Raw genomic sequence first — 21,333 nt, 5'->3', positions numbered from 1 at the left:
CTGCAGCTCCTTGTGACTCTGGGCAAATCACTTAACCCTCCATTGCCCCTGGTACAAAATGAGTACCTGAATATATGTAAACCGCTTTGAATGTAGTTGCAAAAACCTCAGAAAGGCAGTATATCAAGTCTCATTTCCCTTCCCCCTTTCCCTTTTCTTGTCCAGTCTTGCAGTTGGTTGGCTCGAATCATCTAAATAAAAAAGCTGATAGAAGGACTCAGCTAAATGTGAGTGCCCAGAGCTGCCAAGTTACTCAGTTCCAGGGCCTGCCTAAAACAAATACAAAACTGACTCCAGCTTGTACACAAGCATTCAAAATAGCTGATGTTATCTGTTTTTTGAAAATTGGAGAAAAGCCCTCAGAAACCAAAGGTGAAACATCTCTGGTTTAATACACTGTCACAGTAACTTAATGATGCACATTGGAAAGAATAATCTGAACCACAGTTACCTGAAGCTAGGGTCCACCTTAGGAGTCAGCACCCAAGAAAAATAATCTAGGTGTCATTGTAGACAATATGCAGAAATCTTCTGCCCAGTGTGTGGTGATGGCCAAAAAAGCAAACAGGATGCTGGGAATTATTAGGAAAGGGATAGTAAGACCAAAAGTATTATAATGCCTCTGTATCACTCTATGGTGTGACCTCACCTTGAGTATTGCATTCAGTTCTGGTCACCGTATCTCAAAACAAATATAGCAGAATCAGAAAAAAGTTTAAGAAGAGCAGCCAAAATGATAAAGGGGATGAAACTCCTCTCATATGAGGAAAGGCTAAAAAGGTTAGGGCTCTTCAGCTTGGAAATGAGATGGCAGAGGGGGGATGTAATGGAGGTGTAGAATGGGTAAAAGTGAATCAATTTTTCACTCTTTCAAAAAGTACAAAGACCAGGGGACACAATGAAATTACATGGAAATACTTTTAAAACAAATAGGAGGAAATATTTTTTCACTCAAAGAATAGTTAAGCTCTGGAACTCATTGCTGGAGGATGTGGTAACAGTGGTTAGCATATCTGGATTTAAAAAATGTTTGAAAGTACACAGGGAGGGTACAAAGTACAAGTCAAAGTCCAAAAACATCAACAAGAAAGCACTACGATCCTTCAAAGTAGGAACACAGAGCTTTTAATCATATGGCTTGAACATCAATCTTGTATTAGTGACCCGACACAGGCTGTGTTTTGGTGCACAGCGCCTGCATCAGGGGTCAATGAATTATTCTTGAGCAATTCTGATGTTGATAATCTGATACTCAAAACGGAGATACCTCCCCGTACGATACACATTAAGTTAAGTCCTCTATTTCTCTTAGTAGAATGCCAAAAAATGTGTGGACAAGTTTCTGGAGGAAAGTCCATAGTCTATTATTGACATAGACATTGGGAAGCCACTGCTTGCCCTGGGCTTGGTAACATGGAATGTTGCTACTATTTTGATTTCTGCCAGGTACTTGTGACCTTGATTCCACTCTTGGGGGCAGGATACTGGTCTAAATGGACCATTGCTGTGATCAGTTTGGCTCTTCTTACATTGTTAACAGTCCAATTAAGAAAAGAAAACAGAAAATCAAAAACTCCTCTGAAAATAATTCAAATAAGAAAGAAAAAACCTCAGGTCAGTCACAGAAGTATTTACAATAAACAGTGCTTAAACATTCAATCACTGGCAAAAAAAAAAAAAACCAACCCACCAACAACAGCAAAAAAACTTCCTTATATATGCAATCAGAATGTAATAATAATAACAGCGCTCTAAAACTCGTGTCAAAATAGACTGTGAATTATAAACATATCTTTAAAGGTCCATACTCTGACACTGGCCAGTGTTTCACAGTCAAATGTTTACTGCCTCAGGGAAAACAAACATGGACCTTAATAGGGCAATGTTTACTAAGCAGTATTATGGCATTTTTAACGTGCGTTAACCATGTACGCGCCTACAATAGCCCTATAGGCGCCTACATAGTTAGCGTGTGTGCTAAGTGTAGGCTTGCTAAAAACATTAACACACCTTAGTAAACAGGGCCCTATAAAAAATTAGAGATCAAAGAAATAAAAAAGAGATTACACGCAAACAAATGAAAATATTAATCAAAAATTAATATCATAGCCTACTTGAGCTTATTTTAGCCTACCTCAAGTGGATTGTGAATCCTTTCCTCTCCTCTAGACACAATAAATTCTATCAATTGTTTGGGATCAAAGAACATATATAACTTATTCTGAAAAAATATAACACACGAGCAATGAAATCTCAATAATAACTTCAGTCCCAGCGCTTGTACTCTTGCTCCAAAGCCAAGAACTCCTGCCATCATTCTGGTTATCCTTCGACAAATCCAAAAATCTCAATATTGTGGTCAAATTAATGCATATTATATTTCCTGTTATTTTACTTCAATTTTTTGTGTTATTTTTAATTGTCACAATGTAGTAATTGTGATTTGTAATATTTGAAATGGAAAATTAAAAGTAAAAAGAAAGTTCAAAAACTCACATATTAAATATTCAATACCCAATTAATGTTACCTCATCATGATACACACAAGATGGCAGCTGGGCTCATATAGTAGCACCAATTCAAAATAAGCCAGTCATAGGTCTCCTTTATTCCCATTTCTCAAAATAATGGTGCCATTCAAATCAGTATCAACTGTATCCAAATGATGTATCCATTATTGCTATATCTGTAGCAAAGGCTAATCACCTTTGCAAAGCTGTGGGAGAATATAGTCAATAACAAAACACTGCAAATCAGAAAACAAATGTCCAAAAGATGACAATGTGGCAATGAAAGAGCTTCCATCTGTAGTTGGGTGATGCTACTCTTGTACTCATTCATCCTTAACTTAAGCTTTCTAGAAGTTTGTCCTATGTAGAAATTCTTACAGGGACATAGAGGAGCATTTTTGATATGACGTCTGAGTCTGATTTTGGCCATTCTGCACAAAACATCCAAAATCTGAATAGGAAAGAAGGTAATTTTCAAAAAAGAAAAAAAACTACCTTATTTTTTCGAACAAGGTTTTGTACTTTGGACGTTTTGTTTTTTGGTCCGTTTAAAAAAAAAAAATGAATAAGTGCAAAACATAGAAATTTGCCACTGGGATGTAGGAGGAGCCAGCATTTTTAGTAGACTGGTCCCCCAGACATCCCAGGAGAGCAATGGGACACCCTAGAGGGCACCTCTGTGCAGTGGCGTAGGAAGGGGGGTGGTGGGGCGGTCTGCTCCGGGTGCATGCCGCTGGGGGGGTGTCGGCTCCGCTGGTTCCCTGCTCCCTCTGCCCCGGAACAGGTTACTTCCTGTTCCGGGGCAGAGAGAGCAGGGAACCAGCGGAGCCGACGCAGCTCCCAGCGACGTGCAATCCTGGCGGAATGCCCCCCCCGCCTGCCCCGTTTTCTATGGTAGTGGTAAGCGCTCCGGGGGGGGGGGGGGGGGCGCGCCTAAGGGGGGTGCACCGTGCTGCACCCGGGGGGAGGGGGTGCGCAGCAGCAACCCGCCCCGGGTGTCAGCCGCCCTCGCTACGGCACTGCCTCTGTGCACTTTTTATAAAAATGCTTCCAGGTATACATCTCACCTTTGCTCAGTTATCTTATTCCCTGAGCCCTCCAAAACCCACTGCCCCCACTGTACACGACTGCAATACTCTTATGGGTAAAGGGAGACTCTTTATGTGGGTACAGTAGAGTTTTAGTGACCTTGGGAGGGGTCACAGTTTCCACCACAAGTGTGACAGATAGAGGACCTGGATCCCCTACTGTGTACTGCATCAACCACTTCACTGCTCCAGGGAGCTGCATGCTGTTCTAATAGACCAGACTTTAACATCTGAGGCTGTCATAGAGGCTAGTAAGTCATATTTTTATTCACATTTTTTGGGGTGGGAGGGGGTCAGTGACCACTGGGGGGTATTGGAGGTTCACCCCTGACCTGATTCCCTCCAGTGTTTATCTGGTCATTTAGGTAAACCCGTTAAAATAAAGTAGAGCTGGCGCTGGGAGAGACTATAGGGGGCAGCCCTTGATACAGCTCGGTGCAGAGCGAAACATGCATGTCGGGCAGTTGAACCCCTTGGTCTGATTGCAAAATAAAAGATAAGTAATTTAAGTAATTTAATTGATAAGAAAATAGTAAAAAAAAAGTTAAAAAATTAAGGAAATTGGGTGAACCGATGAAGAAGTGGGCGCTAGTTGCATTGCCAGATTTACATCTTTGGCAGTGAGCGCCTCTGAGGTTGCCTTGAAAAATATGAAAACTGTCAATATATGTTTAAAATTTTTTGTATATGTTTGATATATGTTTGAGAGTAAGAAAACCTAAAAACAGTTTAAAATGAAGACTTTGCTCTAAATGAATTACTGCTAGATCCAATTTAACTGGGATAGTTGTTGGACTTATATGGGACTGGCGTGTAGATTTTGAAAAATAGCCACGATCTGGTTATTCATTCTGAAAACAGGTCTAGACCAAAACGTCTTAGTTTTAGTCTTGGATGTCTTTGTTTTGTTCCATTATGGCTGTAAAACGTCCAATTGTTAGACACACCCTAATCCCGCCTTCAAAATGCCCCCGACACACCCTCTTGTGATTTGAATGCACTTCTGACAGACATCATAGAAAAATGTCTAAAAATAGATTTCAAAAATACTGATTTGGGTGTTTTTGTGAGAAAAATGTCCAGATGCTGCTTTATACCCCCCCCCCTTTTTTATTTTGTCTTTCCAAAATGAACCCCATGGAGGGGCATAATCGAAAGTGGGTGCCCATCTCTGTGGGCGGCCATGCGAAGGTGCGGGACAAATCCAAGGCATTGGGTCATGGGAGGGGCAGGATTCGTAGTGCACTTGTCCCCCTCACATGCCAGGACACCAACTGGGCACCCTAGGGGGCATTTTTACAAATTAAAAAAAAAATTAAAATAGCTCCCAGGTGCATAGCACCCTTCCCTTGTGTGCTGAGCCCCCCCAAATCCCCCCCAAAACCCACTGCCCACAAGTCTACACCATTACCATAGCCCTAAGGGGTGCAGGGGGCACCTACAAGTGGGTACAGTAGGTTTTGGGGTTTTTTGATGTCCTCAACATTAACCAGCACAAGTGGAACATGTAGGGGGGATGGGCCTGGGTCTGCCTGCCTGATGTCCACTGCACCCACTAACAACTGCTCCAAGTGACCTTCATACTGCTGTCAGGGAACTGGGTATGACATTTGAGGCTCGCATGCAAGCTGTCAAAAAATTTTTTTAAAGTTCTTTTTTTGTGGTGGGAGGGGGTTAGGGGCCACTGGGGGAGTCGGGGAGGTCATCCCCGATTCCCTTTGGTGGTCATCTGGCCAGTTGGGGCACTTTTTTGGGACTTGGGTCGTGAAAAAAAAGGGTCCAGCAAAAGTGACCCAAATTCTCGCTTCTGCCGCCCTTTTTTTTCGATTATTCACCACGCCTCCGACACGCCTCCGTCAACTTTGTTCATTCCCGTGATGGAGTGCAGTTGAAGACGCCCAAAATCAGCTTTCAATTATACCGATTTGGGCGCCTTTGCGAGATGGGCGCCCATCTCTCGATTTGTGTCGAAATATGGGCGCCCATCACTTTCGAAAATAAGGCCGTGAGTGTACAATAGACTACAAATGAAGTATCACATGACATCATATGTTGACATGTGTAGATCTTATGATCAAATGGATTTTCAAAGATGGACGATTGCCTAGTGATATCATAGGTAGCCCCTAAATTATTTTAAATGCATCTATGATTTGATCTGACACTTTTTCCTGATGTTTATTTTTTTACTATGGCAGCTTTTAATATTAAGGCCCTCTTTTTACAAGCCTTATTTGCACTTGGTACATGCACAAACTGGCACTTAAATGTTTTTCTTGCATAAAAGTCTAAGTCCCCATTTTATAATCTACTCATCTCGTCTATTATTCTGGTATAATTAACTTTTAACCTCTCTAACAATATTCTGTATTCTTTTTACTATGTAAGCCGCATTGAACCTGCTTTGAGTGGGAAAGCGCGGGATACAAATGTAATAATGAATAAATAATACTGGGGTCTAAATGTTTATGTCCTCAAAGATTGACTTTGAAAGTTACACTTGCTTGCAAGCACATTTAGGATCTGGTAAACAGCTGCTATTGAGCAGCACTCCACTGGAGGAATTTAGGGGGTTGTCCCATAATCTCTCAGTGATGCCCCCCATGCCAAACCAGTCACTGTAACAGTGTTGGGTTAATAACTGGTTATGTTTCTAAAATTGCAAAAACCAATAACCAGTTATATTGTCATTTTATGTGCTAGCTTTGAACACATCGATATTTTATACATTTTTCTGAAAATGGATGTTTATGTCACCCACACTCGGTACATAAACATTAATTTCTCTGTATTTTAGAACAGCCTCTATGTCAACAGATTCTGTTCTAAAATGCTACAGAGAATGGAGAAGTCCTGACCTGGATGTCTCAGTTCTGACTTCTACGTCTTTTCTAAAATGGGTCTGTAAATATATGATTTCAGTGATTTTGCAATCAATAAATAATGATTCTTATTGACCTTAAGCCGAGGCTGGGGATCCTGTCTTGATGACGCTCCAGCAAAGAAAGACTTGAAGCCTTCACACGTTGCCCCAGGGGTGTTATATGATGTGCATCACCAGTGCCAGCTACAATATGGGCCAAATGCTACATTCTGTGAAGAAGTTGATGTAAGTTCTTGTTTCAAAGTTACGAGGTTATGTTTAGTTTTATTTGGAAGGCACCATGTGCTCCCAATGATGTGGGTAGTATTTTGATATATTTGCTTTCATAGAAAATTTGTTCTATAATAATACTATGGGGTCCTTTTACTAAGGTGTGCCGAAAAATGGCCTGCAATGTAGACGCGTGTATTGGGCGTGCGCAGGTCCACTTTTCAGTGCGCCTGCAAAAAAAGGCCTTTTTTAGGGAGTGCCAAAAATGGATGTGTGACAAAATAAAAATTGGCACACGTCCATTTTGGGCCTGAGACCTTAGTAAAAGGAACCCTTTATTAATGCTTGCTGAACTTTCCTAACTTTGGCTCTGCGAGGTTTATTTTCCATTGCCAGTCCTAGATAAGGAGAGTAGCTTTAGTCTTACAGTTGGGTTAATTTGCAGTTAGAGATTAACATAAAGAAACGGCGATATTTATTGGAATTCTGCACATTGAGATTAAAGAAATCACAATATTTATTGGGAATATTTGGTTTCAAAGGAGAAAAGTTAGATTCTAGGAAAACCTGGATTTTGTTTCAAATTGTCACTGTGAGGCTTATAATCCCACTCACCCTCTCTACACCTCACCTACCCCTGGGTTTTCTAGTCATATATAGACAACCTAACAGTCTTTAACAATAGTCCTCAGCTACATACAGGTATTGTTACACATTATTAACCCTTTCATAGTACACCTGTTAATACCATCTCCAGCCAATCAAAATGCTTTTATTCAATGTAATAATTGTGGTGCTTAAGTTTCAAAGCACACCATCTGGAAGCTTAGGTCTTGCCCCATCTGTCTTCAGCTTGCTAGCATAAAAGAGGGACTTAGCAAACTTAGGGGGTCTTTTACTAAGGTGTGCTAGCATTTTTAGCTCACGCTAAAAATCGGCTGGTGCTAAATGAATAGGAATATATGGGCGTCTCAGCATTTAGCACCAGCAGATTTTTAATGCAAGCTAAAAATGCTAGCACACCTTAGTAAAAGACCCCCTTAAGCAGGAATTGGATGCAATTAAAGAAGCTTTCATCGCTACACAAAACATACAAATATATCAGCACTGCTTCAAAGAATAAAACAACCCAGGAATAAATGGGTCACAGTAGGCTCAGGAGGATTATGACATGTGACACAGAAACATCTGCCCTCACAATTGCTGCCCCTATGTAACTCCTTTGCTTCATTAGAGCATTGTGATGCACAAGAAAAAAAGAACTGAGATGGAACCAGAACCAATGAAGGTAGCTCAAGAGAAAAGACACTCCCAAGCACAAATGAAACTCAAATCAGAACATTATTGCTACTAGGGGATTCCATTATCAGAGGCATTAACTTTGGAACACAGTTCAAGGAGCCCAGCAAAGTAAAATGCCTTCCAGGATCCTCAGCTAGCAAGAGTACCAAACAAATACTGACTATAATTTGTTCCAACTGGGAACAAATGATCTAGCCAATAATACCCCACTTGTAGCCCAGAGAGCTTTCCAGGAGTTGGGGTAAGGGTTAAAACCTTTGGTACAGACTGTAGCTTTTTCAAAAGTACTACTTACTTATTGAAAGGGAGAGGGAAGATTACAAAATACTGAGAACTTCAATAAGTGACTTAAAGCCTAGTGTCACCAAGAAGGTTTTAAGTAAATTGGAGGTTGGGGCAATACATGGAAAAACAAAAGACTATATTGTAATTATGGGCTACATCTCACTGTGCCCAAAAAAGAATCCTTGTGTCTAGACATTTAAACTAGAAACTGGTGGTAGCAGTTGGAAGCAGGTCAATTCAGGTAGTCAGCCCCAGCAACAGACAAGCTGTGACAGTAGTAAAAAAAAAGCAATGAAAACAACAATCTTAGCAATTCACTTCTTAGCAATACCGTAGAACAGAGGTTTTCAACTCAGTCCTGGAGGCACACCTAGCCAGTCGAAGTTTTCAGGATATCCCCATTGAATTCAATGGGACTATCCTGAAAACCCTGAGTGGCTAGGAGTGCCCTGAGGACTGGGTTGAAAATGTCTGCCATAGACGGTGAGACTACACAAACTATACAGAAGATGAGACTGCCACTGAAATGTAGCTGGATAACAATGACCACAAATACACGTAGTCTACACAACAAAGTTCATGATCTGCAAGCCCTGATGGTAGAGGCAGATATAGATGTTGTTTTTATCATGGAGACATGGTTCAATGGCTCCCATGAATGGGACGCAAACATACTGGGCTATAATGTATTTAAGAAGGATAGAGATGATCAAAATGGTGGAGGAGTAACTCTATATGTGAGAAACAATATCAACATGACTAAAATGCAGGGGGCCTGGGGAAAGGAAGAAGCAATATGGATTGCCTTGAAAAGAAAAGACAGAACCTCTATCCACATGAGTGTTGTCTACACCTCCGACACAATCAGAGCAGCTTGATGAAGATCTGATTGCAGATGTGTAAAAGTTGGGAAACAAAGGGGAAGTGCTGTTACTAGGAGATTTCAACTTACCAGATGTGAACTGGAAAGTTCCTTCTTCAGACTCGGAAAGAAGTAGGGAGATCGTGGATGCCTTTCAAAGTTCTCTGCTCAGACAGAGGGAACCCACAAGGGAAGGAGCAACTCTGGATCTGGTACTCACAAATGGGGAAAATGTGTCTAATGTCAGAGTGGGTGCTCACCTGGGTAGTAGTGTTTATCAAACTGTTTAATTTGATATAACAGCTAGAGCAGAGGGCAGCCGCTCAAAACTCAGTCCTGGATTTCAAACATGCTGACTTTAGTAAAATGGGAAGTGAGGAGCAGCCACAGAAAGTGGAGGAACCCTCAATTCCTACATCAAAGTAGTGCAGCAAAGACAGGAGTAGGATAATCTGGCCCTTTTAATAACCAGGGGAGACATATATACAATAAAAAGTCTTTATTAAAGAACATCAAGTGACTCGACACAGCAGCTGTGTTTCAGCGCCTATGCGCCTGCTTCAGGAGTCTAAAAAAACATACAAATCATTTAAAAGTCAAGATCATGTAAAGACCATATATACATTTAAAGACAAAACTTAGAATTAAAAATGCGCATAAAAGTAATATTAAAAGAGTCATGCATTAAAAAAAACTTATTACGTGTATAGGTATTGTACATAACATGTAAAACAAATGTCTAGGTCACTTTAGCATTTTTAATGTGCCTACAGGGGCCCTTTTACTAAGCCGCGGAGGTGCCTCCGTGCACCCAACCCACGTCAATTTGGAGTTACCACCTGGCTACTGCATGGCCCTTGCAGTAATTTCATTTGAGCCACTGGTGGGAGGCGGGGATAGTGCTGGGCAGACTTATATGGTCTGTGCCGGGGCTGGTGGTTGGGAGGCGGGGATAATGCTGGGCAGACTTATACGGTCTGTACCAGAGCTGGTGGTAGGAGGCGGGGCTGGTGGTTGGGAGGCAGGGATAGTGCTGGGCAGACTTATACGGTCTGTGCCAGAGCCGGTGGTTGGGAGGAGGGGCTGGTGGTTGGGAGGCAGGGATAGTGCTGGGCAGACTTATACGGTCTGTGTCCTGAAGAGGACAGGTACAAATCAAGGTAGGGTATACACAAAAAGTAGTACATATGAGTTTATCTTGTTGGGCAGACTGGATGGACCGTGCAGGTCTTTTTCTGCCGTCATCTACTATGTTACTTAAAATTACATGTAAAGATGTGTGTGTTTTTGTGCTCTAAGCAACTGACCTTGTAATGTTCCAAAGGGTTATAAAGAAAACGAGTTTTCTTTCATGTTTATGTTAATGGATGTCACAATCCTATAAGAGAGAACAGTATAAAAGAGAACAGTATAAAATTGTAGGGAAGAAGGAGAAATTATCGTGCCACTAGAGTTACACAAAATAAAACATATGTGCAGAATATTCTATAATGTGATGGAAAGTCTCAAAATCTTGTAATAAAAACTATAGAATCCTGATATAAACGAAAAGGTTAAAACACATGCAGTGGTGAGCCAAACAAGTCCTACTAGAGGTTAAATCGTTAAAAACCATGGCTTTAAAAGAGAGGGGACCAAACGGATTAAAGCGAGACCATGGTACCACAACCATGCAAATGCACTCATATTATGTTAGTTCTTTTAGAAAAATAATGTGAGCAATCAATGGACAATTACATTATAAGGAACAGAGCTCTGCTTTCTCTGTCCAAGATACTTTCCCGGTCTAAGCACATTGACTAATAGAAACATCTATTGCCGAAAAAAAACCTTGTAGCATATCATTCAGAGGCTCATGTTCAAAACTTTAAAAGTGCAATTAAGATTGTTTAAGAAGACACAACTAGCCGCAAGCAACGTCTAATCAAAGCACTAATCAAATGTATGCTGTATACAGACGCCGTGAGTGCAGAGTAAGCCAGGCACGCCGCCGAGAAAACAATGTAAATATATACAGTGTTTAAGATAAAGAAAGTGCATAGTGATAAAAAAGTACCGATGGCTATGAAAATAAAGCCCCAATGTCAAAATAGACCTTGTCACTTACCAAACAACTCAAGAGTGATGCTTCCAAAGCCTTCTGCAGCAGTCTAAACGAAGTATTCAAGGCAAAAATATTGATTCAACTTATCTATTATTTAAATAGCTAAAGACTGCACTAAAAAAGTAAGAGCTGAGCATGCGCAAAAGAATGTTCCGGTTCGGCAGAATGAAAGAGTAGATGACATGTAAGATTAGTTTAAAGAAGCATTCTTGGATATGGTGCGATGTGGATAAACAAATAACACATGGATCAGGATATAAAAATTATATGAGTTGTATCAATTATGTCCGCATTACAAAAAGAGATTATGATTCTAATCTACCCCAAGAGGTAGGTATATGTGCTTGTTTTTGAAACAATCACGTTTTTCCAATATGTGCCAGTGTCTCCTGATGGAATTTTGTACGTGTCTGGCTAGATGAGAAAACCTAAGTGGGCAAATAACTTATCCCTCCATCTTTTCAGGTACTAAATTAGATTATAAACCCTCCTGGGATTAGAAAAATCCTTGTTTTAGCTGAAAGTAACTCAGTTTGAGCTACTAGTGAAAAGGTGTGAGCTAAATTCAAAGTAGTATCAGTAATATCTATAACAGATAACTCACCTCTGTTAAGATTTACAGGCTATCCCCCAGACTTTGTACAGCGTGACTTAAGTTGTGCGTGCAAATCCAGTCGTGTTCTGGATTTGCGCAAACTTAATTTATTAATGACCCAATCAGCACCAATAATTGCCACTTAAGCAATTATTGACATTAATTGGCATTAATTTGAATTTACGTGCCGAAATGTCAAGCATATTCTATAATGTGATGCACATAAATTCTAAGTCGTATAATTGGAAAGAGGGTGTGGCCATGGGCATGGAATGGGCGGGTCATGGGCATTTCTAAAAATTTATGTGTGTTATATAATACACCTGTTCTGTGCATAATTTAGGTGCTAAATTTACTTGACTAAATTTGGTTATGCGGATGGGAGCTCAGCATATTCTATAAACTGCATGCAAATTTAGGCTTATTCTATATTTTATGCCTAGGCGTCTTTTGTTTCTGTGCCGATTTTTTTAGGTGTGATATATAAAATCTAGTTCTATATGGCTTTTCACTGAAAGCTTCAAGAGCTGTTTCATGTATCAGTTTAATCATGAGACAAGGACTCTCGAAAATAAGTTTTGCAAATTTTTTCCTTTGAGAAATGTGTCTTATTTCCCTATTTTTTCCCCATCCACAGAATATCTGCCAGACACTCTGGTGTTCTGTAAAAGGTTTCTGTCGTTCAAAACTTGATGCTGCTGCAGACGGAACAAAATGTGGGGAAAACAAGGTGAGAGTGACTTTTAAACAGTGGGTTAGTGAGTCTGCAATTTGCTACAAATTTGCTTTCAGTTCCTGTCAGAAGTGGTGCCTGTCAATGTATGCACTGGCAATATCAACTCTCTTACTTGTCACATTCTCGTGAGTCTAATCTTAACTTCTAATGTAATTTTTAGCGTATAGATTGTACTTATCGTGATTTATAGGTATGGTTTTAAACTTTCAGCTTTCTGTGAACTGCCATGACAGATCTTGCTTAAAGAGAGTAGTAGGTTGAATAATTCAGTGATACGTGCTTTAAAAAAATCAGTGTTAAAATACGGTACTTGAGCAGCATGTGATAATTAATATCTGGACACAAGCTCTCAGTAAGGCTCCATGCCTTGGGTCAGCAGTGGCTAATAGGTTTTTATAATGGACCTGATGAAAGAAATTTGGGGGAGGATAATTCATTTAGAAAGTGGCAGAATACATTACTTAGATGATTTATTTCAAGAATGGCCAACAATAATCATGACAGGTGTTTTAATAATCTTATGCTCCAATTCTTCAAGGACTTTGAAAGGGCTATATATTTCTAACACGTTTCATTCAACCTGAAAAATATTCACAACAAAAAGTTTGTTTCAGCATATATCTGCTTTAAGAGGTACACTTTTTCTTTAATGCTTTTGGGAAGAAAGGATTTAAAATACAACATTCATAATTATTGAGCTAAGATCCTCTGACACATATACATGACTTCCCCTATTTCAGAAGTTCAAGTAAAATTGAACAGTTTTCAGTCATCAGTACAATTGTCTTCAAACTATATAAACATTTAGACATCATTCTCCAAAGGACATTTTCCGTTTAACATGTCAGTAATTCTTGCTTTGAAGAGGCAGCAAGATTGTTTATCTTCCACATCAGGAAACACAAAATTGTTGCACTGAAGGAAAATTATTTTTCTTGAGAACACAGAATATTGTATGCGTCTGTAAAATTGAGAGGGATGGCAGTTTGCAAGAAGTTATCTGTTTGCAACAGTGAAATGCTTTGTCCTGTGACAATAATCATTATCAATCTGATGCAGGTTATCTATTCTGCACCTTCCACAAGATTAATGATCCATAATGATATATGTGACAAGCTGCACCATTTCAGACACACGGTCCTACTAACAAACTCATTAATAAAGTGAAATAAATTGTTCTCAGGAGTGCAGGTATACCAATAACAGTTAAATTCCAGAAAATGTTGCCAAATAATAATAAATTATTTGAAAAGAGGAAGAGCTCTCATATCTGCAGGTAAAGCCATCAAAGCAGCCTAATTTTAAGATTGTCAATATTGGCTACAAACCTTTCATAGTGTATAATCACAGGGCAACTCTCCCAACAATAATCAAATGTGTGACAAACTTTATTCTAAACTCAAGTGTGCAATCCACTATCACAATCTATTAAAGAAAATCTGCTTGTGAATGGAAAAAAACCTGCAATTAGTAGCCACAACTCACTTAATAACTGCTGTCATGGGTACATAGGCCACCAGCTGGGAGTTCATCCTTCTAGCAGATTTTCTCCTCCAGGTTTGTTTACTCTGGTTGGGGCCCTGCAAACAAGCAGTGTTTTCCCGCTTACACAAATCAGTTACTAAGAAGACACCTCTGGGATAATTTTATAATCCACCTCGCTTCACGGGAGTTCCACATACAAATAACATTCCAAGAGCAAGTACAGCAGAAAACACAGCTTGGTCCCAGGAAGGTTTGTTCTCCCTGCAGTACTCTCCTCAAAATGTTTACATCCCTTGCAGCAGGGCTGTGTTTGGAGCCTTTCCCTCTTACTTCCCTCCCCTTTCAGACCCACAGGGAGTTCAGGGCCCTTTCTTTTTCATAAGTCCCTTTATTCTGGGGGGAACCCACATACACACTTTTTGCCGGGTCAAAAGGCTTTCAATTTCTGCTTCCAAGATCCTTGCTTCCAGGTTCTTCCTGACCTACCTAAAATAAGGCTCTAAGCTCCTTACATTAGCTCCAATAATATCACAATCCAAAAAGGAAAAATACAGCCCTGGCGCTTTCCTGCCACCACCAGGGCTAGGCAGATACCTCCCTGCCATTGTTTACTTTTTCACACTGGCCCGCCTACTGCTATCATAAACAAACTCAAAAGACTTCTACAAAAATCTTTTTTTTTTAAATTTGTCATAAGTCTTTATTGTCAGTTCAATCACGTGGGAAAAACATACCAATCTTTAATTCAAAGTACAGAAAAGTACAAGGATCAAAAGCTAAACTCCATGCTTTCCTCAGCTGTGTTGGAACCAACTCCTCCCAATTCACTTGGGCTGGTTCTTCCACCTCCATCTCTGCTGGGCCCTCCTCAGCCCGAAGATTTGTAATCTCCAACCACATAGGCTCTGTCTCTTCCTCCCCATAATATTTATCCCGCACCTCTACTTCCTTCTCTCTATTTAGCCTAGAAACTGTTCCTAGTTCCAAGGGTCCCTCCTTCCTATGACGGACAGCTCTATGACCAGGTAAGCATGATCCCTCCCCTTTAGAACTTTTCCTGGGGAAAATAGAGATCTTGTCTAGGGCCTCCTTGCACTGTCTTCTGAATCAATGGAGCTTCTCCACACACAGCTCTGTCCCCTGAATTATGGCTATCTATAATAGATAGTGAGATATATTTAATAGGGAAAGTAATTCTGTCATTATCAGGTTGAGCATGGGGGGTGGGGTATTTCTTACAATCTTGTTCATTGCTACTGCTCTGGATTTCACATATGTACGATATAGTGCTACATGGTAGTGTTGATTCCTACTGCCATTGTAAATATATATATGTATTCATATACACCCCCGGATTCTATATTTAGCACCTACATTTTGATTCCTAAATTTGTGCTTGATCTCGAGATGTGCACACAATTTATTTGACTAACGAGCCATTTATGAGCAATAATTGACTGCTAACAACATTAATGGGCACCATTATGGTTAGTGCAGTGGGCTTTGAACCTAGCAATCTGAGTTTGATTCCCACTGCAGCACCTTGTAACCTTGGGCTAATCACTTAACCCTTCATTGCCCCAGGTACAAAAACTAAGATTGTGAGCCCCCTAGGAACAGAGAAGGTACCTGCATATAATGTGTACAGCGCTGCGTACATCTAGTAGCGCTATAGAAATGATTAGTAGTAGTAGTAATTAGGGTTTGTGTGCACATCTGGCTGCGAGTTGTTCTATAATGCATTTTGCCCAAGTCCCTTTACACACAACTCAAAAGGGGGAGTGACCATGGGAGGAGCATGAGCATGTCATGGGCGCCAGCATTTACACCGGGTTTCAGCAGGCGTCTGATGCTAAAAGCCAGGGTGCAGAAAAGATCAGTGCTCGGTTGGATTCTATAAGAGGTTACACACCATTTTTAGAATCATGGTTAGTGCTGATCTTTTCTGGCTCCACTTTTGAGCATGATATATAGAATCCAGCCCATAGTGCCTATACAGTACTAATTTGGGCCTTTTTGGAAGCATCAGGTTGGTGTGTGGTCTCAGTCCATTGGACCCCTCTTACGGTCTATGTATAAGCACAAACTCCAACAGCCCTGCAAGCCTTGTTGTCATGTTAGGGAAAAATAGTGAAGATTAAAGTGGTCTTCCTTAGCTCTTGCTGATATGTTGTGTACCACAGTGATGTTTGGATACTTGCAGACACTTTTGTGGACGAAAAGGGGTGTAGAGGCAGACAGTGTCATAAGTACATAAGTATTACCATACTGGGAAAGACCAAAGGTTCATCAAGCCCAGCATCCTGTTTCCAGCAGTGGCCAATTCAGGTCACAAATACCTTTCAAGATCCAAAAAAAGTACAAAACATTCTATACTGCTTATCCCAGAAATAGTGGATTTTCCCCAAGTCCATTTAATAATGGTCTATGGACTTTTTCTTTAGGAAGCCGTCCAAACCTTTTTTAAACTCTGCTAAGCTAACCGCCTTTACCATATTCTCTGGCAACGAATTCCAGAGTTTAATTACATGTTGAGTGAAGAAAACTTTTCTCCGATTCATTTTAAATTTACTACATTGTAGCTTCATTGCATGCCCCCTACTCCTAATATTTTTGGAAAGTGTAAACAGACGCTTCACATCTACCCGTTCCATTCCACTCATTATTTTATAGACCTCTATTATAGCTCCCCTCAGCCACCTTTTCTCCAAGCTGAAGAACCCTAGCCGCTTTAGCCTTTCCTCATAGGGAAGTTGTTCCATCCCCTTTATCATTTTCGTCGCCCTTCTCTGTACCTTTTCTAATTCCACTATATCTTTTTTGAGGTATGGCGACCAGAATTGAACACAATATTCAAGGTGTGGTTGCACCATGGAGCGATACAAAGGCATTATAACATCCTCATTTTTTGTTTTCCATTCCTTTCCTAATAATACATAACATTCTATTTGCTTTCTTAGCCGCAGTAGCACACTGAGCAGAGGGTTTCAACGTATCATCAATGACGACACCTAGATCCCTATCTTGGTCTGTTACTCCTAATGTGGAACCTTGCATGATGTAGCTATAATTTGGGTTCTTCTTTCCCACATGCATCACTTTGCACTTGGTCACATTAAACGTCATCTGCCGTTTAGATGCCCAGTCTCCCAGTCTCGTAAGGTCCTCTTGTAATTTTTCACAATCCTCCCGCGATTTAATGACTTTGAATAACTTTGTGTCGTCAGCAAATTTAATTACTTCACTAGTTACTCCAATCTCTAGGTCATATATAAATATATTAAAAAGTAGTGGTCCCAGCACAGACCCCTGGGGAACCCCAGTAACTTCCCTTCTCCATTGAGAAAACTGACCATTTAACTCTACTCTTTGTTTTCTATCTCTTAACCAGTTTTTAATCCACAATAGCACACTACATCCTATCCCATGACTCTCCAATTTCCTCTGGAGTATTTCATGAGGTACTTTATCAAACGCCTTCTAAAAATCCAGATATACGATATCAACTGGCTCACCGTTATCCAAATGTTTGTTCACCCCTTCAAAGAAATTTAGTAGATTGGTGAGTTAAGATTTCCCTTCACTAAATCCATGTTGACTTTCCAGCTTATTTTCGAAGGAGATTGCTGGCCATCTTCCGACACAAATCGGGAGATGGCCAGCCATCTCCTGAAGCCGGCCAAATCGGTATAATGGAAAGCCGATTTTGGCTGGCTCCAGAGTTAAAGGGGGCATTTCAGAAGGGTATGGGAGGCGGGATGGAGGTGGGATGGGAACGTTGTAAGACATGGCCGGCTTCAGCTGATAATGGAAAAAAGAAGGCCAGCTCTGAGGAGCATTTCGCTGGCTTCACTTGGTCCATTTTCTTTTAGAACCAAATCTCAAAAAAGTGCTCCAATTGACCAGATGACCACCGGAGGGAATCGGGGATGACCTCTCCTTACTCCCTCAGCGGTCACCAACCCCCTCCCACCCCCCCACCCCCCAAAAAAACGTTTTTGCCAGCCTCTATGCTAGCCTGAAATGTCATACCCAGCTCCCTGACAGCAGTATGCAGGTCCCTGGAGCAGTTTTTAGTGGGTGCAGTGCACTTCAGGCAGGTGGACCCAGGCCCATCCCCCACCCACCTGTTACACGTATGGTGGTAAATGGGAGCCCTCCAACCCCCCCACCAAAACCCACTGTACCCACATGTAGGTGCCCCCCTTCACCCATAAGGGCTATGGTAATGGTGTACAGTTGTGGGTAGTGGGTTTTGTGGGGGATTTGGAGGGCTCTGCATCCAAGGTAAGGGAGCTTTGTATCTAGGAGCTATTGTTTTTTAATTTTTAGAAGTGCCCCCTAGGGTGCCCGGTTGGTATCCTGGCATGTCAGGGGGACCAGTGCACTACAAATGCTGGCTCCTCCCACAACCAAGTGCCTTGGATTTGACCCGGTTTGAGATGGCCAGCCTCGGTTTCCATTATCGGCGAAAACCGATGCCGGGCATCTCAAACCCGGCCATCTCTGACATTTGGCCGGCCCCAACCATATTATCGAAATGAAAGATGGCCAGCCATCTTTTTCGATAATATGGTTCGGGACCGCCTTTTGCGGCGCCAGCCATATATATGGCTGGCGCCGTTTGATTATGCCCAGGGCCGTGCCGATGCGGTAAGCGGGGTAAGCGCCACAGGGGGGTGCCCACCTCTGGAGGGCGCCGCCGCGGTGCTTACCCTCACCCCGCGCCGCCGAGGACTTTAAATCTTTTACCTCGGTTGCAGCAGCGTCAGTGAAAGCGCTGCCGACGTCTCCCTTCCTTTGCACTCATTGGTTCCCTCAGTGTCCCGCCTTCTTCTGACGTCAGAAGAAGGCGGACACTGAGGGAACCAAGAGCGCGAAGGGAAGGGAGACGTCGGCAGCGCTCCGCTTTCACTGACGCTGCTGCGACCGGAAGTAAAAGATTTAAAGGCCCCAGGGCGTGGAGGAAAGAGCAGAGAGGCATGGATGGGAGGGCAGAGAGACGGGCATGGATGGGAGGACATGGATGGGAGGCCAGAGAGGCATGGATGGGAGGGCAGCAGCAGGGCCCAGGGAGAGGACAAATTGCTGGAAGGGGAGGGGAGAGAGGAGGATTGCTAGCTATGGATGCAGCAGGGAAGGGCAGAGAGGGACAAGGATGGACATGGGGGCCCAGGGAGAGGACAATTTGCTGGAAATGGAGGGGAGGGGAGAGAGGAGGATTGCTGGCTATGGATGGAGGAGGGAAGGGCAGAGAGGGACAAGGATGGACATGGGGGCCCAGGGAGAGGACAAATTGCTGGAAATGGAGGGGCAGGGAGAGAGGAGGATTGCTGGCTATGGATGGAGGAGGGAAGGGCAGAGAGGGACAAGGATGGACGTGGATGGGAGGACAGGACCCAGGGAGAGAGAATAAATTGCTGGAAATGGATATAGAGCAAGAAATGAAGAAGAAAGGAGGAAAGTAAAGAAATAAATGGAAAGGAAGCCCTGGAAATGGAGTTAAGAGGACAGATAGCAGCAGACTCAGATACTGGGCCAGCATGATCGGAAAAAGAAAGTCACCAGACAACAAAGGTAGAAAAAAATCATTTTATTTTCATTTTAGCGTTTGGAATATGTCCACTTTGAGAATTTACATCTGCTATCTTATTTTGCAATGTATAGCAATTTGTTTCTAAGAATATTGCTGACAATTCCTATCAGTGTGGCAAGTGGTGAGCGATCATTTTCACCGGGGGGGGGGGGGGCATGATCATTTTCACGGGGGGGGCACCAACTGATAGTCTGCAGGGGGGCGCCAGAGACCCTAGGCACGGCCCTGATTATGCCCCTCTTTGTCTCATTAATCCATGCTTTTGAATATGCTCTGTGATTTTGTTCTTTATAATAGTCTCTACCATTTTGCCCGGCACCGATGAAAGACTCATCAGTCTACAATTTCCCGGATCTCCTGTGGAACGTTTTTGAAAAATCAGCGTTACATTGGCCACCCTCCAATCTTCCGGTACCATGCTCGATTTTAAGTATAAATTAAATATTACTAACAATAACTCCGCAAGTTCATTTTTCAGTTATATCAGTACTCTGGATGAATACCATCCGGTTCAGGAGATTTGCTACTCTCCAGTTTGTAGAACTGCCCAATTACATCATCCAGGTTTACAGAGAATTCATTAAGTTTCTCCGACGTGTCAGCTTTGAATACCATTTCTGGCACCGGTATCCCACCCAAATCTTCCTCGGTGAAGACCAAAGGAAAGAATTCATTTAATCTCTCTGCTACGGCTTTGTCTTCCATGATCGCCCCTTTTATTCCTCGGTCATCTAGCGGTCCAACCGATTCTTTTGCCGGCTTTCTGCTTTTAATATACCTAAAAAAAAATTTTACTATGTGTTTTGGCCTCCAACGCAATCTTTTTTTCGAAGTCCCTCTTAGCCTTCCTTATCAGCGCTTTGCATTTGACTTGACATTCCTTAAGCTGTTTCTTATTAATTTCAGTCAGTTCCTTCTTCCATTTTCTGAAGGATTTTCTTTTAGCTGTAATAGCTTCCTTCACCTCATTCTTTAACCATGCCGGCTGTTGTTTGGTCTTCCGTCCTCCTTTTTTAATACGCAGAATATATTTGACCTTGGCTTCCAGGATGGTGTTTTTGAACAGCATCCATGCCTGATGTAAATTTTTGACCCTCGCAGCCGCTCCTCTAAGTTTCTTTTCACCGTTCTTCTCATTTTATCATAGTCTCCTTTTTTAAAGTTAAACACTAACGTATTTGATATCCTATGTATACTTACTTTAAAGCTAATATCAAATCTGATCATATTATGATCACTGTTATCAAGCGGCCCCAACACCATTACCTCCCACACCAGATCATGTGCTCCTCTAAGGACTAGGTCTAGAATTTTTCCTTCTCTCGTCGGCTCCTGTACCAGCTGCTCCATAAAGCAGTCCTAGATTTCATCAAGGAATTTTACCTCCCTAGCGTGCCCCGATGTTACATTTACCCAGTCAATATCAGGGTAATTGAAATCACCCATTATTATTGTGTTGCCCAGTTTGTTTGCGTCCCTAATTTCCTTTAACATTTCTGCATCCGTCTGTTCATCCTGGCCAGGCAGACGGTAGTACACTCCTATCACTTTCCTTTTCGCCTTTACACATGAAATTTCAATCCATAGTGATTCCAAGAAGTGTTTTGTTTCCTGCAAAATTTTCAATCTATTTGATTCAAGGTTCTCGTTAATATACAATGCTACTGCTCCACCAA

The 21,333-nt window shown here is 41.7% G+C and overlaps 1 protein-coding gene across 1 annotated transcript in view; it reads left to right on the top strand.

Moving 5' to 3' along the window:
* Window positions 1-21,333, top strand: part of ADAMTS12 (ADAM metallopeptidase with thrombospondin type 1 motif 12) — a 744,436-nt gene that overhangs the window by 379,282 nt on the left and 343,821 nt on the right. The window contains exons 9-10 of the mRNA XM_030193011.1: window positions 6,563-6,707; window positions 12,478-12,570. Of these exons, the coding sequence (XP_030048871.1) occupies window positions 6,563-6,707; window positions 12,478-12,570 (238 nt within the window). The remainder of the gene's footprint in view (window positions 1-6,562; window positions 6,708-12,477; window positions 12,571-21,333) is intronic.

The sequence above is a fragment of the Microcaecilia unicolor genome, chromosome 2 (assembly GCF_901765095.1).
Source record: "Microcaecilia unicolor chromosome 2, aMicUni1.1, whole genome shotgun sequence".
Lineage (NCBI taxonomy): Eukaryota > Metazoa > Chordata > Amphibia > Gymnophiona > Siphonopidae > Microcaecilia > Microcaecilia unicolor.
The sequence above is the reverse complement of the archived record's forward strand: the minus strand, read 5'-3'. Positions and strand labels throughout refer to the sequence as shown.